The sequence below is a fragment of the Phaethon aethereus genome, assembly GCF_964289735.1.
Source record: "Phaethon aethereus genome assembly, chromosome: 15".
NCBI lineage: Eukaryota > Metazoa > Chordata > Aves > Phaethontiformes > Phaethontidae > Phaethon > Phaethon aethereus.
Window position 1 is genome coordinate 14,958,593 of NC_138591.1, and position 12,783 is coordinate 14,971,375.

A 12,783-nucleotide genomic window follows, 5' to 3' on the forward strand; every position below is an offset into this window, starting at 1 on the left:
GGATAGAGTTAATTTTCTTTCTAGTAGCTGGTATACTGCTGTGTTTTGGATTTAATATGAGAATAACCTTGATAGCACACTGATGTTTTAGGTGTTGCTAATTAGCATTTATACTAAGTCGAAGACTTTTCAGCTTCCCATGCTCTGACGGTGAGAAGGTGCACGGGAGGCTGGGAGGGAGCATGGCCAGGACAGCTTGGCCAGCCTGGCCAAAGGGATATTCCATACTGTATGACGTCACGCCCAGTATATCAACGGGGAGTTGGCAGAGGGGTGGTGACTGCAGCTCAGGAACTGGGGGGTCATCAGTCAGCAAGTGGTGAACAATTGTATCGTGCATCACTTAATCTGTATATTCTTTTATCATTATTATTTTCTCTTCCCTTGCTTTCCTATTAACTGTCTTTATCTCAACACAGGAAGTTTTTTTTTTTTTCCTTCTTGATTCTGCCCCCATCCCTCTGGGGGTGGGGGAGGCGTGAGGGAGCGGCTGCGTGGCGCTATGTTGCTGGCTGGGGTTAATGCACGACAGGTCAAAGGAGCGTATTACTAGCAGTTAGCATTTTAAGAGGATAACAGCATCCTCACGGTGAGAGGCTATGTCACTTTAAACATGAACCATACCAGTTTTCATTACCTAGCCACTGTTACTCTGTTAATAATCACCATGGTTATTAAGCAACAAATTGGAGGCCAGTGTTACCTTAAGGAAGTTACTACACTTAGGAGGTCTCCTAACGTATACCAGAACTGCCAGTAGGACTGAAACTGATTTTACCACATTTCTTTTGTTGCCTTTGTTTGCATGTATTAATTTCAATTTAAATGAAATCACATCCCTACAATTAGCTCCTCTCCCCAAAAGTTTGGTGGACTATTTACAATCCTTTTATTCTTCTTTAGATCTTAGTTCCAATAATTTTTTTCCAAACTATGTTGTGAGAATTACTCTTTATGGAACCACTGGGAATGTAGTTTTTAAGATGGTGAGTGAGATTACTCTGATTTCATTCCATGTCTATGTGTAATACAGACCAGGATCCAAAAATACAATTCCTTCTTATCTCACCTACCCGTATCTTCACCTTACACCTACATGAATGATGACACATATAGCTTACTGCAAGAATAACTACAGAAATTAAAGAAGGATCATTTAAAGCCACTTGTCTAGCATGTCAGAGGAATTCACGTAGGTTATGCTGCATAAAAAAAGGATGAGTAGTAAACACATGTTGGATTGATCCAACTCTACCAGTATATCTTAGCTTTTCTCCTTTTAACCCTTTTTCCTTTAAGAGATGGGTGTATAATAATAGATAATTCCAGATTACTCTTCCAGTCAAAATGAGATTTTCAGAAGGAAAAGAAAAACAGTGAAATTTTTATTAACAGCCAGAACTACCTGCCTGGTTTTGCAGAAATGCTGTGAATTACTATGTTGCTTTCTAGTAACAAGACAAGACATTACTGACTTACAAAACAAGCTTATATACCCTTCCTCTTCCCCAGTCCAGTGTGGGAAAAAGTAGAGACTGAAAGCACCAGTTCTTTGGCCAGCCAGCACATAAGTTCTGCTGTGTCGCCATAGTAAATTATTTCGGAAAATGCTGAAAACATCTACTTCACAAATCACTTCCACTCTGATTCTCTTCCTCTCTCCAGTTGTTTTATTTTTTTTTCCCCTCAGCTCAAACTGATTAAAAAATTAGCATCTGCCACTGAATCACAATTTACCTCCTCAGGGCATCAGACGAACATTGTACACAAAAATTATCAGCAGATTATTCTCACATCACTGGACAAAGCTAATACCACAATGATGAGCTTCAAAAATTTTCCTTAAAAAGTTTCCAAAAGTACTCATCTACACAGCTAAGCACCTTACAACCTGATGAATTAATGCACTGAACAAAGACTTAAAGAAAGCTAAATATTGCAGCATTATGGTTGCTTAAAACTTTTGCTGGATATAAATGCATTTGCTTTTGTTTTCCCTCTACCCAGCATAACTTTAATACATTTCTGGCTGCATGTCACATCTTATTTCATTAACCGTATAAAAAAGACAAGACAAATACAATGATACTGAACACAAAACTTCCTTTTGTCTCCTTGAAAATTAGAGTACTGTAAAAAAATATAAGTTGATATTAAATACAAGATGATAGTAAGATCCTGCCCTTCCCATATTTCAGACCAGAGAAGGAACTCTGGCTGCATATAATGCATCTTGATAATAAGTGCATGCGAAAGGAGCTGTTAATTAGAGCAACAACTAGGTCACTTAAAATTTCAGATCAAGGAAGTTAATCACACCATTTACCATTAGACCTCATTGGTATTCACAGGAACATTTATAAAGCCTCCTCACATTAGAGTTTAAAATTGCTCTATGCCCACCTTAGAGAGCTCATCAAGGATTGCTGCATAAGGACCAAAAGCATTAGCTTATATAGCAGAACTCATGCATGTAAATACAGATACAAAAGTTCACTTGAAACAATGTGGAGTTGATAATGCTAATAAATAGCTAATGCTATTTATAACTAAATAGTTTCTTAGTTGAAAGGAAGATTTGGTAAAGCTTGGTAAGGTTTTAGTGAGCCTGTAAATTTAAATAATGTCCTTAGGCTATGGTAAAAAAAAAAAAAAATCCCAGATTAAAGTCAAAGCAGTAAGGAAGGTTCAGTGGAAGCAGTAGACAGACTTCTGAGGCTGTTACTACACTGTTCTATACCTTTATGTGCTACAGCTTTTTTCTACCTAGGGCTGGTATCCCGATTTTCTTCACAATCTTAAATGACCTGTATCACTCATGTTTCAAAGTCTGTTTTTCAGCCCCAAATATGAAAATTGTTTTTAAATGATTTTGAGCAAGCTGTGAGTTCTGTGTGTTTACAGGTCATTTATAATGCATCAGAATGACAATTACATTAAGCTCCACACAGCGACTCATAAAACAGCAAGTGGCAGTAGGAAAAAGTCAGAGAAGAGGATACGGTGTATCTGTCCAAGAAGAGATTTATAAATCAGGACTGGAGAACACAAAACAGCATGAGGAGGACTAAACAGTATCATTATTTTCTTTAAAGGAAATCCGGACAAAGAGCAGTGTGTGGCTGGAGCTAGAGAGCACGATACTGATGAGCCAACTTCCCTGCGAAGACACATCGGTTTTTTAGTAGAACTTGATTTAAATGAAGCCAGATTAGAAAGGAAAACACAAATTACAGAAATATGAAAACAATTACTATTCAAGCAGCACATGGTAGTAAAAACTTTAAAACACAGCATTAATGCTTTGTGATTTTTTTTTTTAAATCAGATGGAAATATACCAAAGTCAGCTTGTATTATATATCCAAATAGGAAAAAGCCAAAAACAAACGAGCTGTGGTAGAGATAAAATTGCCATAGCTTTCTGTATGAATTCTCATTTAAGTAATTCAGGTATACACATTAATGTCTAGCTGGTAACGGTACCAGGTTGGCAAGGCAAGTAAGTTACCAACTTGTGGTCACTGGTCATTTTCAAAGCTTGAGCAGAAAAGGGTTAAAATACAGACTTGCTTAATTCTTAGAATTGTCATTCGTTGTAAATATAATATAGAATGTCCAGAGGCTACAATATGAATAAGAGTTTCATTACTCTATTTAGGACTTGTAGGCTGAGGAATGACTAGGGAATCAAAAAAGGGGCATGGCAGACACACTGTCATCTTAGACTTAGCAAGGAAGGTGGGAGATAATACGTCTTTTTTACTATATTTTCATCATATTTTCAGGTGATCTAAGGATAATCTAGTTTTAACTCAGTTGAACAAACACAAATGGATGTTTGCATTTTATTGTTTAAATCCTGTTCTTTTGTTACGTTTTACGTCTTTCAGTTGAGATGAAACAGTATTTTGTTGTGAAGAGACTGCTTCACATCCAGGTATTCATGGTGGGTCACAAACCCCAAAAGAAAATCTTGCAGGCCTGAAAACTCTAACTCAGCTAATTAAACACCTCTCTAACAGCACTGCTCAGTGTCAGGGAGCCAACCCAAAAGTGACAGAATGGTCAAGTTACACCCTGAGAGTGCAGAACCTGGCAGTGGGTGCCTGTTCGCTGCATGACTAAACTATGACCAAAACATCTCCACACGGTATACTGAAAGTTCATTGTGACCTTCTGTCACAGCAGATGAGAAGTTGTAAACTCGAACAGATTCTGGGCACTGGTAAAGGTTTGGGTGCTTGAAGACCAGGTAGGGGAAAGGAACAGCTCTGCCCTGCTCGGGCACTCTAACTGTTGCTCTTGCCATACATGTGCGAGACTTCTGAGTGGCTAAACCTTTTGTGCTACAGCCACAAGCTCTAACTGTGGGGTGGTGTCCTGCTTGCATTGCATCCCAGCCTCAGGAACAGGGCTTACACTGGTAATTATATTCCATGTAACAGGAACAACACAGCAGTAGTGGAAGGAGATGGACCTAATCTTAGTAGGTTAGAGACATGTTTTTTTCCTAAGTTGTCACAAAAAGTCACATTTTGATGACAAAAGCATCATAAGCACTGAGCTCATTGTTAGATGCAAATGTGTAATAATGGAATAGAAAGATACATGAAAGTTCTACTGCGTCACATTTTATCCACTACTTAGAAAAACATATTTACTTGAAGAAAGTGCTGGCGGCCTCCTTCCATTATATTTCGTAACAATGTTTTTCTTTGTTCAAAGGAGAAAACTTAATAAAAACAATACAACCAAATTAAAACTCTCTTTGTTCTCATGGCTCTGCTACCTCCTGAAAAGATTGTCCTTCAGGTACTATAGCAGTATTTTAACTTTGACAGCTAGTCTGTTGAGACGTTACTGCTGATAAAACAAAGCTTTGTCACTCCAGCACAGTAGCAATGCAGTCACATACCAGCAAGAGAAGAATCAAGAACAGTATGTGATGCACCATTCTTGCATAACTTGTTATAAAGAAAAATGCTATTGCAAATATGGTAAAGACCAACTGAAGCATCTAAATATGTTGATGAAGTTAATCTAAAGAATGGATAAATGTTTAAGAACACTGCACAACTTCTTTTAAGGCTAGAGTATATCCTTTACACTTGCAAATCATGCAGGTACTGCTGATGCTTAGTAAACTGCAAGCAAAAAATGCTTTTTCTATTTCCAGTATATTTTTGTTTGCATAAAAACTTACATTTCCTTCAGGCCTGCCTCTCCCTCTCTACTAGCATATGGGATTTCAAGAAAATACCTATGATGTAGTATCAATAAATGTAGTTCTATTAAGCAACACATGGATGACCTGAAAGCTTTTTTTTTTTTTTGATTAATGAAAGCTCTTATGCCTTTCCAAACAAATACTAGAATCAATCAGTTGAACAAGGAAATACTTGTGATGAAAAAGCATCTGCAGAGATACGTAGCATATGTAGCCTTCAAAGGGAGCAGGGACTAAAACTTGTTTAAAACAGCATCAGTTTTATATAGGAAAAGGGGAAAACAAAGGTCAGCAACCTGGGTTCAGGAACTAGATCTTGTTTACAGATTGTACACAACCAATATGCACACTAAAATACTTGGACCTTTTCTGCCAGTTCCCTCACATTTGTAGGACTGATTTCTTTCTGAAAGCACACACAGTATATAAGAATCCAAAGGATAGTAGGGCCTTCTAGTTTGAAACAGCCTGGTAGTGGAGAAAGTCTGAGAGACGTAGTGACCTTTGCCACTACCACATCTTCACATAGTGCATAGGAAGAGCACACAGAGTGTCAAGAAAGCTCCCATAAAGAGGTAATTACTGACAAATCTCACTAGATTATGAAAGAAAAACCTGTATCTACTGTAACTGTTCTATATTGAGGTATGTACAATACTTACTAACAAGCAACAAGTGAGCTAAATATGTTCCCCTTAATATAAAAACCATCTGTCAGTAGCACAAACTAGATTCGGCTTGTATTTTATAGAAACAGAACATTTGGCATATCATTGCACTTACCCTTAGTTGTTCTCTTTCACAACTCATCTGTTGCTTTGAACTCTACAAGAGGAAAAAAGAAAAAAGAACAACTTTGAAAGCATAGCATTCTTGCCACAACAAAGCTGCTAGGTCTACATACCTTACACAAATAAATATTGGAAACACAGCCATGAGTCTAAATACAATATTGTGTCTAGATGGAATCATTACTGAAGAAAAGTATTATTTTTTGACTTCCTATTTTAAATTTACAAAGGTGAAAAGGAAATTAACACCAGAACCCGCCACAAGGCTGAAGTACAAAAGCATTTTTGAGATTTTAAAGATCTCGGTGGCAGTTCAGTTCAGGAAAAAGCGTTCCCCTTTTTCTGTTTTATCACAAGTCTGTGTTCTATTTCTTAATATCCCACTACTAAGATACTATAATATATTCACAGCACACCTTAGAAATAAAGAGATAGAAGCTTCAAGAAGTGATACAAAGCATTCCTATGACAACTTCCAGTTACACTATAAAAATAACTCTGAAGAAGACTTGATTCCAATGTGTATTTGTTTCCATACTGCTGTCTTTATGACAGAAACACTCTTACAGTGTGAGAGCTGGTTGCTGAGCAGGACCTCATTACCAAGTATAGCAGATGCGAGTCATCAGTCAACGGCAGCAGCATTTGTGATGTCACCACTCTGCCAAAAGAAAGGGGCTCCTCTAGAAAGCGCTGAAGAAAATGAACAGTAGCACTGAAAAACCCAGTTCCTAGTTCGCTTTCTAGATGCTTGGTTTCTAACTCATTCCTGCCACCAGGACCTCCTGAACAAAACTGTAACAGCTTTGCTCAGGAAGGCACTCGGATGGTGATTTGTCCAACCTGTGGTGAGAGGTTTTTTGTTTGGTTGGTTTTTTTTTAAAATACTTTTAGAATCCTTAGCGATTATCACTAGCATTAAAAGTATAGTCACTGCCTTTTCTGTAATTAACGTACATGGCAAACAATTCACAAAACATGAAAAAGAAATCTGATGCAATGTTTTCTAGGGATATTTTCAGAGGTTCAGAGTACACTTTTCACTATTTTGCACTTACAAAAAGTTGAAACATGAACCAATACCCATTTGTATGAAATACTTTTGCTCTGTTGTGATGATGAAAACAGGACCTTCTCAGGCAAAGTCAGGTTACCTACATAAGAATAAAACTGCCAGGCCATTTTTCAACACAGAAAAACGAGTCCTAATAAATGAGTTACAAGCAAAACCTTCTATACATATAGCAGGAGTTTTACAACAAAGTCCCTGTACAAAAATACAAATCTAACAGCAACAAATGCTCTTCTGATACATTTCTTAAAGTTCTCTACCAGGGAAAAAAAGGTAAAGGAATTCAGCACAGGTCTATTCATTATCTTCTCCTAAAGAGTAAAATTAAGTACAGCTAACGTGACTTTCTCTTGCAGACTAGCGATTCCATTTTTCAAAGTTCACACCTTCACACCATTTATACATTAATATCATATTAATCTGCATTATAACTGTGTTTACATGAAATCTCAAGTTAATTTTAGATCCGAATCTGCACGAGATGCATCTATTCTTGTTCAAAAAAATATAAAAAAAAAAGTTTGAAGTGAGTTTGGACTTCTTTGTTTTGTTTGGGCTTTTTTACTATTATTATTTAGGTTTTTCTCTGTAAGTGTCCACACCAGAGCTTTTAAGTCCAATTTTCAGAAAAAAATATTAGTTGAAATGTAGTGAGTTTTACTTTTAGACAACAGTCCTACACACATGAAAACAAACAAGTTTAAAATCATAACCATCTAAAGTTACCCACTCTTTGACTGTTTGTAGGATATATTCTATATACATAGCAACACTACTATTACTTTACTCAGTTTTGTCCTGGGTGGTCGTTACACAAGACAGATATCACTATCTTTTTTTCATAGATAAATGGGCGCATAAAGAAGTGAAGAAAATAATTTGCTAAACTAATAGCACATGACCTCCAGTTAACAAATGGAACAACATCCTGAATGATTTGGCTTTATAATATTTCACTGGTCAGCATCTTTGGATAAGGCTGCCAGTCTTACATTCTGTAATTTGGTTCTGGATGTACCAGCTATTTTTATAGAAGAAATGTTCAGCCCCTACTATTAATTCCAGTATTTCTCAGGGTACTCTTCAGGCATTTAAAAAAAAAAAAAAAAAAGAAAACTGAACAAACAACAGGGTAATTAACTGAAGAAAACAAAGGGAAAAAAGGAGAACATAATAGAACATGCAGTACATTACAGAATGCTGGAATATTGTGATTACTTTTTATTTAATTCAACATAATTTTCTCAAACTTTCTTTTCCATCTCTTGTCAAATTTGACTGTTTTCTCCAGTCAGATGCCTAGAGAGCACAACTTTGCAACAGGGCTATTTTTCATAACTTGCCTGCAGAACACAGTAGAACTGTAATCTTTATAGGTATTAAGTACTACCGATACTTCAGTAGTAGTAGTAGTAATAATTTTTAAAGCTTCAGGGAAAAAACAAAAATGTAATCATGTAGAAAAGATGTTCAGCATAGAAATCAACAGGAGATAAGGGTTATTCAAAATACAACAATAATATAATTTGAAAAAAAAAGTAAAAAGCCCTAAAAATAATAGAAAATTAACAATGTAATTGTTATCAAAGAAACAAAACCCATAAGATTTACATTTGCTTTACTGCCATGGGATACGGAATTAGCTAATCCTTCCATCTCATCTGTATTGTGTTTATCCTCTGATTTTCTTACCTCTGTATTGCACAGCCATACATGTTTAGTCTCTCTGATAAAATTATGACATAAACAAGGCGAGATTTACAGTTCTTCCCATTTCATTCGCCATACCACATTGGTGGGCCTGGACATGCAGACTGCATGTTTAGGTAAACCATGAAGGTACTTTGTTTACTCCACAGCAGCTGCAAACTACTCTGGGGTTAGTTTAGGCTCTTTTTGAGAAGGTTGTGAAGCATCTTTTGGAAAGACTTTGAAAAATTTATATTTACTATTTTATTTCCAGTTAGATACGATAATACATTTGGATGGTACCTTTAACATCACCCTTCAAAAGAGTGTGTTGTCCTCTTCCCCATGGGATGAAACTTTTGGTTCTGACCTCACCTTCTTTCAGACAGAAAGGTGGCAAAGGTGGCTAAAGATAAGGAAATATATCTAGACAGGAACAGGCAGGAAGACCAGAATACTTCAGCCTGGAAGAGAGATGGCTTGGAGTAGGTGTCCATGAAATCGTAGCTAACATGGAAATGGAGAAGCTAGAACAATTGATTCTCCTCTCTTCCAAAAAAACAACTAGATGGCAACAAATGAAAATAATAGGCGGCCAGGTTCAGATCAAACTAAGTGAAAAGATGATTCTTCATACAATGCATAAAGGAGTAGGTACTGTGGATAAAAAAAATAAAAATCAAAGAAAAACTTATAGAAGACTTAAGTGCACAGACACCATCTTTGCCATTCAAAGTTCCTGGAAGCTGGAAGAAAACTCTGGAGGAGCTTGCTTTGTTCCCCTCTTCTGTAGGCACGCATAAAGATGGTATCCTGGACTTCCAGACCTTCAGTCTGACTTAGAACAGCTGGTTTCATGTTTGCTAATAATGTGAACATGCAAGCTTCCAAAAACACTGGGTGTTTGAAAACCAAAGGTAGTGGTGGGAAGGGGGGGCTTTCAGAATGGAAGAAAGGCAAAATTTTTAAAAAACAAACAAAAAAAGTGGGAGCAAGGGTTATAGGTATTGACTATTTAAGCAGATAATTAATTTTGCGTTTTAATTAGTCATCTATAAGGCTATCTGCTACTGTCATTTTAAACATAACATTGACAAATATCTAACATCACAGAGACCAGGACAGGAAATGTTATTTCAGATTGAGAAAAAGTGTTTACGAACAGTGGGAGAATACAACAGAGAGGCAAAGAGTGAATAAAAAGAAAGATGTACAAGTCAGGAGAGGGCAACTGTGTCTTAACACCCAACTGTTACACCACATCTGCCAGCAAAACACATAACAAAATTTATTTTAAAACAAACAGCTTTCATAAGAATGTGAAGGTTGTATTCTAAAATACATTTTGACTCAGTCTACCACCACATCCATTGTGTTCTGTTTACTGAAAGAAGGGAAGGAAGACAATGGGCGATATGCAGGACGCACCAATGGTGGCAATTTCCTTTGTTCAAAGGTCAGCAAATGGTTGATTCCAAACTGTGTGTTTTAGCTGTAATTACAAAATCCATTTCAGTGACAGCTTCCCTCAGAGGTGAGCTTCCATGTAGATAGCTCCCTCATCACCCTTCACATAAAAGCTGTCCAGAACAAAAGCAGCAAGGCTCAGTGATAATGTATTATAAAAGAATGAGATTAGAAAAAAACAACAAAAAAACCAACCCAGACCCCAAACTTACCTTAATGAAAAAATATTTTTCTAGTTTAAACAATGATGCCATCTATCTATTTATTAGTTCAAGTTTATTAAAATACATTTGGGAAAGGCGCGTTTGCGAACAAGTGCCTGTGCGGCAAACCAGTGCCAAATGTGCTCTCTCATATTGTTTTTTTTCCTATCTGTGCCAGTTTAAGAGAAACATCCTGGCAGTACTAAGCACTTAAGGGAAAACATAAATAATGCATTTACAATATGTAAACCTGTATAGATAAATGAGAAAAAGGAAAGCCATACCATATTTAATTAATGATCAAGAGACCTTAGAAGCAAATCTTGTGCACATCCTGCAATTTTAAATACAGTGCTTCTCAATACTACATTTACTTCGTTATGTCTCTGGATTAAACCATATGCAATGAACTGTTTATTTCTTTTAGTTCAAGACTGCATGAAGAACCTGGCCAATATGTTGATTGTCATTATGTCAAGCTCTCGCATATAAGATTTTAGTGGAAGAATGCCTGAAGTACTGATTCTCTTTAAAGGATTTCAATAAGGAAACATTTTTAAAGAATTTGAACAACAGTTCAGACTACATACCGGTTGTCTTATAAGACAGTAGTCTTATAAGACACTCATGCTGTCAGGCTCCATCATTTTAAACAAAAAAAAAGACCCCTTGGAAGAAAATGTAAAAGAAAACCCATTTTTGTTACAGTACAACATTCCCAAGTATTTGCTTTGCATTTACAAATTCAGAATACTTTCAGGATTGAAAAGATCATTTGAAATGGAGCACAGTCCCAGTGGTTGAAAATAGTGAGTCTTTTATATTCTATATATAGAATCTTTATATTCTAGCTATTTTACCTTAAACAAACATTTGTGGTAAATGGACTTAGCCTGTGTTCTGAAAAAGATGTGTATAAAGCCATCCCGTTTCCAGTGAGCAGTTGCACCGGAATCACTTGTCCATGATCATTTGTGCAGCTTAAGACACCTACTCCAACACTAGTTCCAAGAAAGGCCCTACAACATTTTTGTCTTTCTTCCACCTCAAAAAGGACAATGAGAATATGATTACCTGAATTGTAACAGTATGCCCGTTTTCATCAGGAAAGGATAGTTTACAGTCAGTACCTATATATGAACTGTGGCACATGAGTGTCAGATGCGAAAGACTTGGCACTGATCACAGTCACTGCGCTTTTACCAGAATGTAACTTCACAGTTACTAATTTCTTATTTATCTGATTGAGTTCTCCTATTTCTCCTCATTCATACATAGATAAAATAGCTGAAATAAAACCAGAGCGTACTCTGTCACAGCTGTGCTAGTTGTATTTCACTAGATATTATGAGACAGTCCGTACCATTTCATACCATTTGCAAAATCCATCTATCAGTGTTTTCTCTCCCTAGATACTCATCCGGCTGTAAAAGTCCTCCCTCGAAAATAAAATGCTTGGGTTTTTTCCTTGCCATGTTGCACAAAAATGCTATGCTACACAAGGAGATAACACCAGACAGCGGCGTATGGTGTATTTCATGTAGAAACAGTTGCTTTCCTTGCATCACTTTATTACATATTAGTTCTCATTATCTCATTGCCCCACAGAATTCAGAAGAAATGATGCCTCAAGTTACTTACTACGTGGAGAAAGTACGGGCTTGTACAGAAATACATGTATAATGTTGTTGTGGGTTGACCCAAAGCTGCTCTAGCACTCCCCTCCTCAGCTGGACAGGGGCAGTTGGCCTCATGGGCAAAACGGACTCAACTTAGGGAAAATTGATTTAATTTATTACCATTCAAATCAGAGGAGGATAATGAGAACTAAAAACTAAATCTCAAAACACCTTCCCTCCACCCTTCCCTTCTTCCTGGGCTCAACTTCACTCCTGATTTCTCTCCCTCCTTCCCCGCTGAGCGGCACAGGGGGACAGGGAATGGGGGTTGTGGTCAGTTCATCACATCTTGTCTCTGCCACTTCTTCCTCCTGAGGGGAGGACTCCTCACACTGTGACCGTGCTCCAGCCTGGGGTCCCTCCCATGGAAGACAGTCCTCATGGACTTCTCCAGTGTGACTCCTTCCCATGGGCTATAGTTCTGCACGAGCTGCTCCAGCCTGGGTCCCGCCACAGGGGCCGTCCTTCAGGAACAGGCTGCTCCAGCCTGGGTCCCCCACGGGTGCCGTCCTTCAGGAACAGGCTGCTCCAGCCCGGCCCCCGCGGGGTCCCAGGTCCTGCCAGCAAACCTGCTCCAGCCGGGGCTCCTCTCTATCCCCACGGGGCCACAGGCCCTGCCAAGAGCCAGCTCCAGCGTGGGCTGCCCACAGGGT

At 37.7% G+C, this 12,783-nt stretch overlaps 1 protein-coding gene across 2 annotated transcripts in view; it reads right to left on the bottom strand.

Moving 5' to 3' along the window:
* The window catches only part of RBFOX1 (RNA binding fox-1 homolog 1), a gene marked incomplete at both ends in the record, with an annotated part of 1,321,463 nt that overhangs the window by 395,649 nt on the left and 913,031 nt on the right, over positions 1-12,783 (bottom strand). For both annotated transcript variants that reach the window (XM_082006867.1, XM_082006865.1), the window contains one exon: positions 6,013-6,054. In XM_082006867.1, coding sequence (XP_081862993.1) covers positions 6,013-6,054 — 42 coding nt within the window. The remainder of the gene's footprint in view (positions 1-6,012; positions 6,055-12,783) is intronic.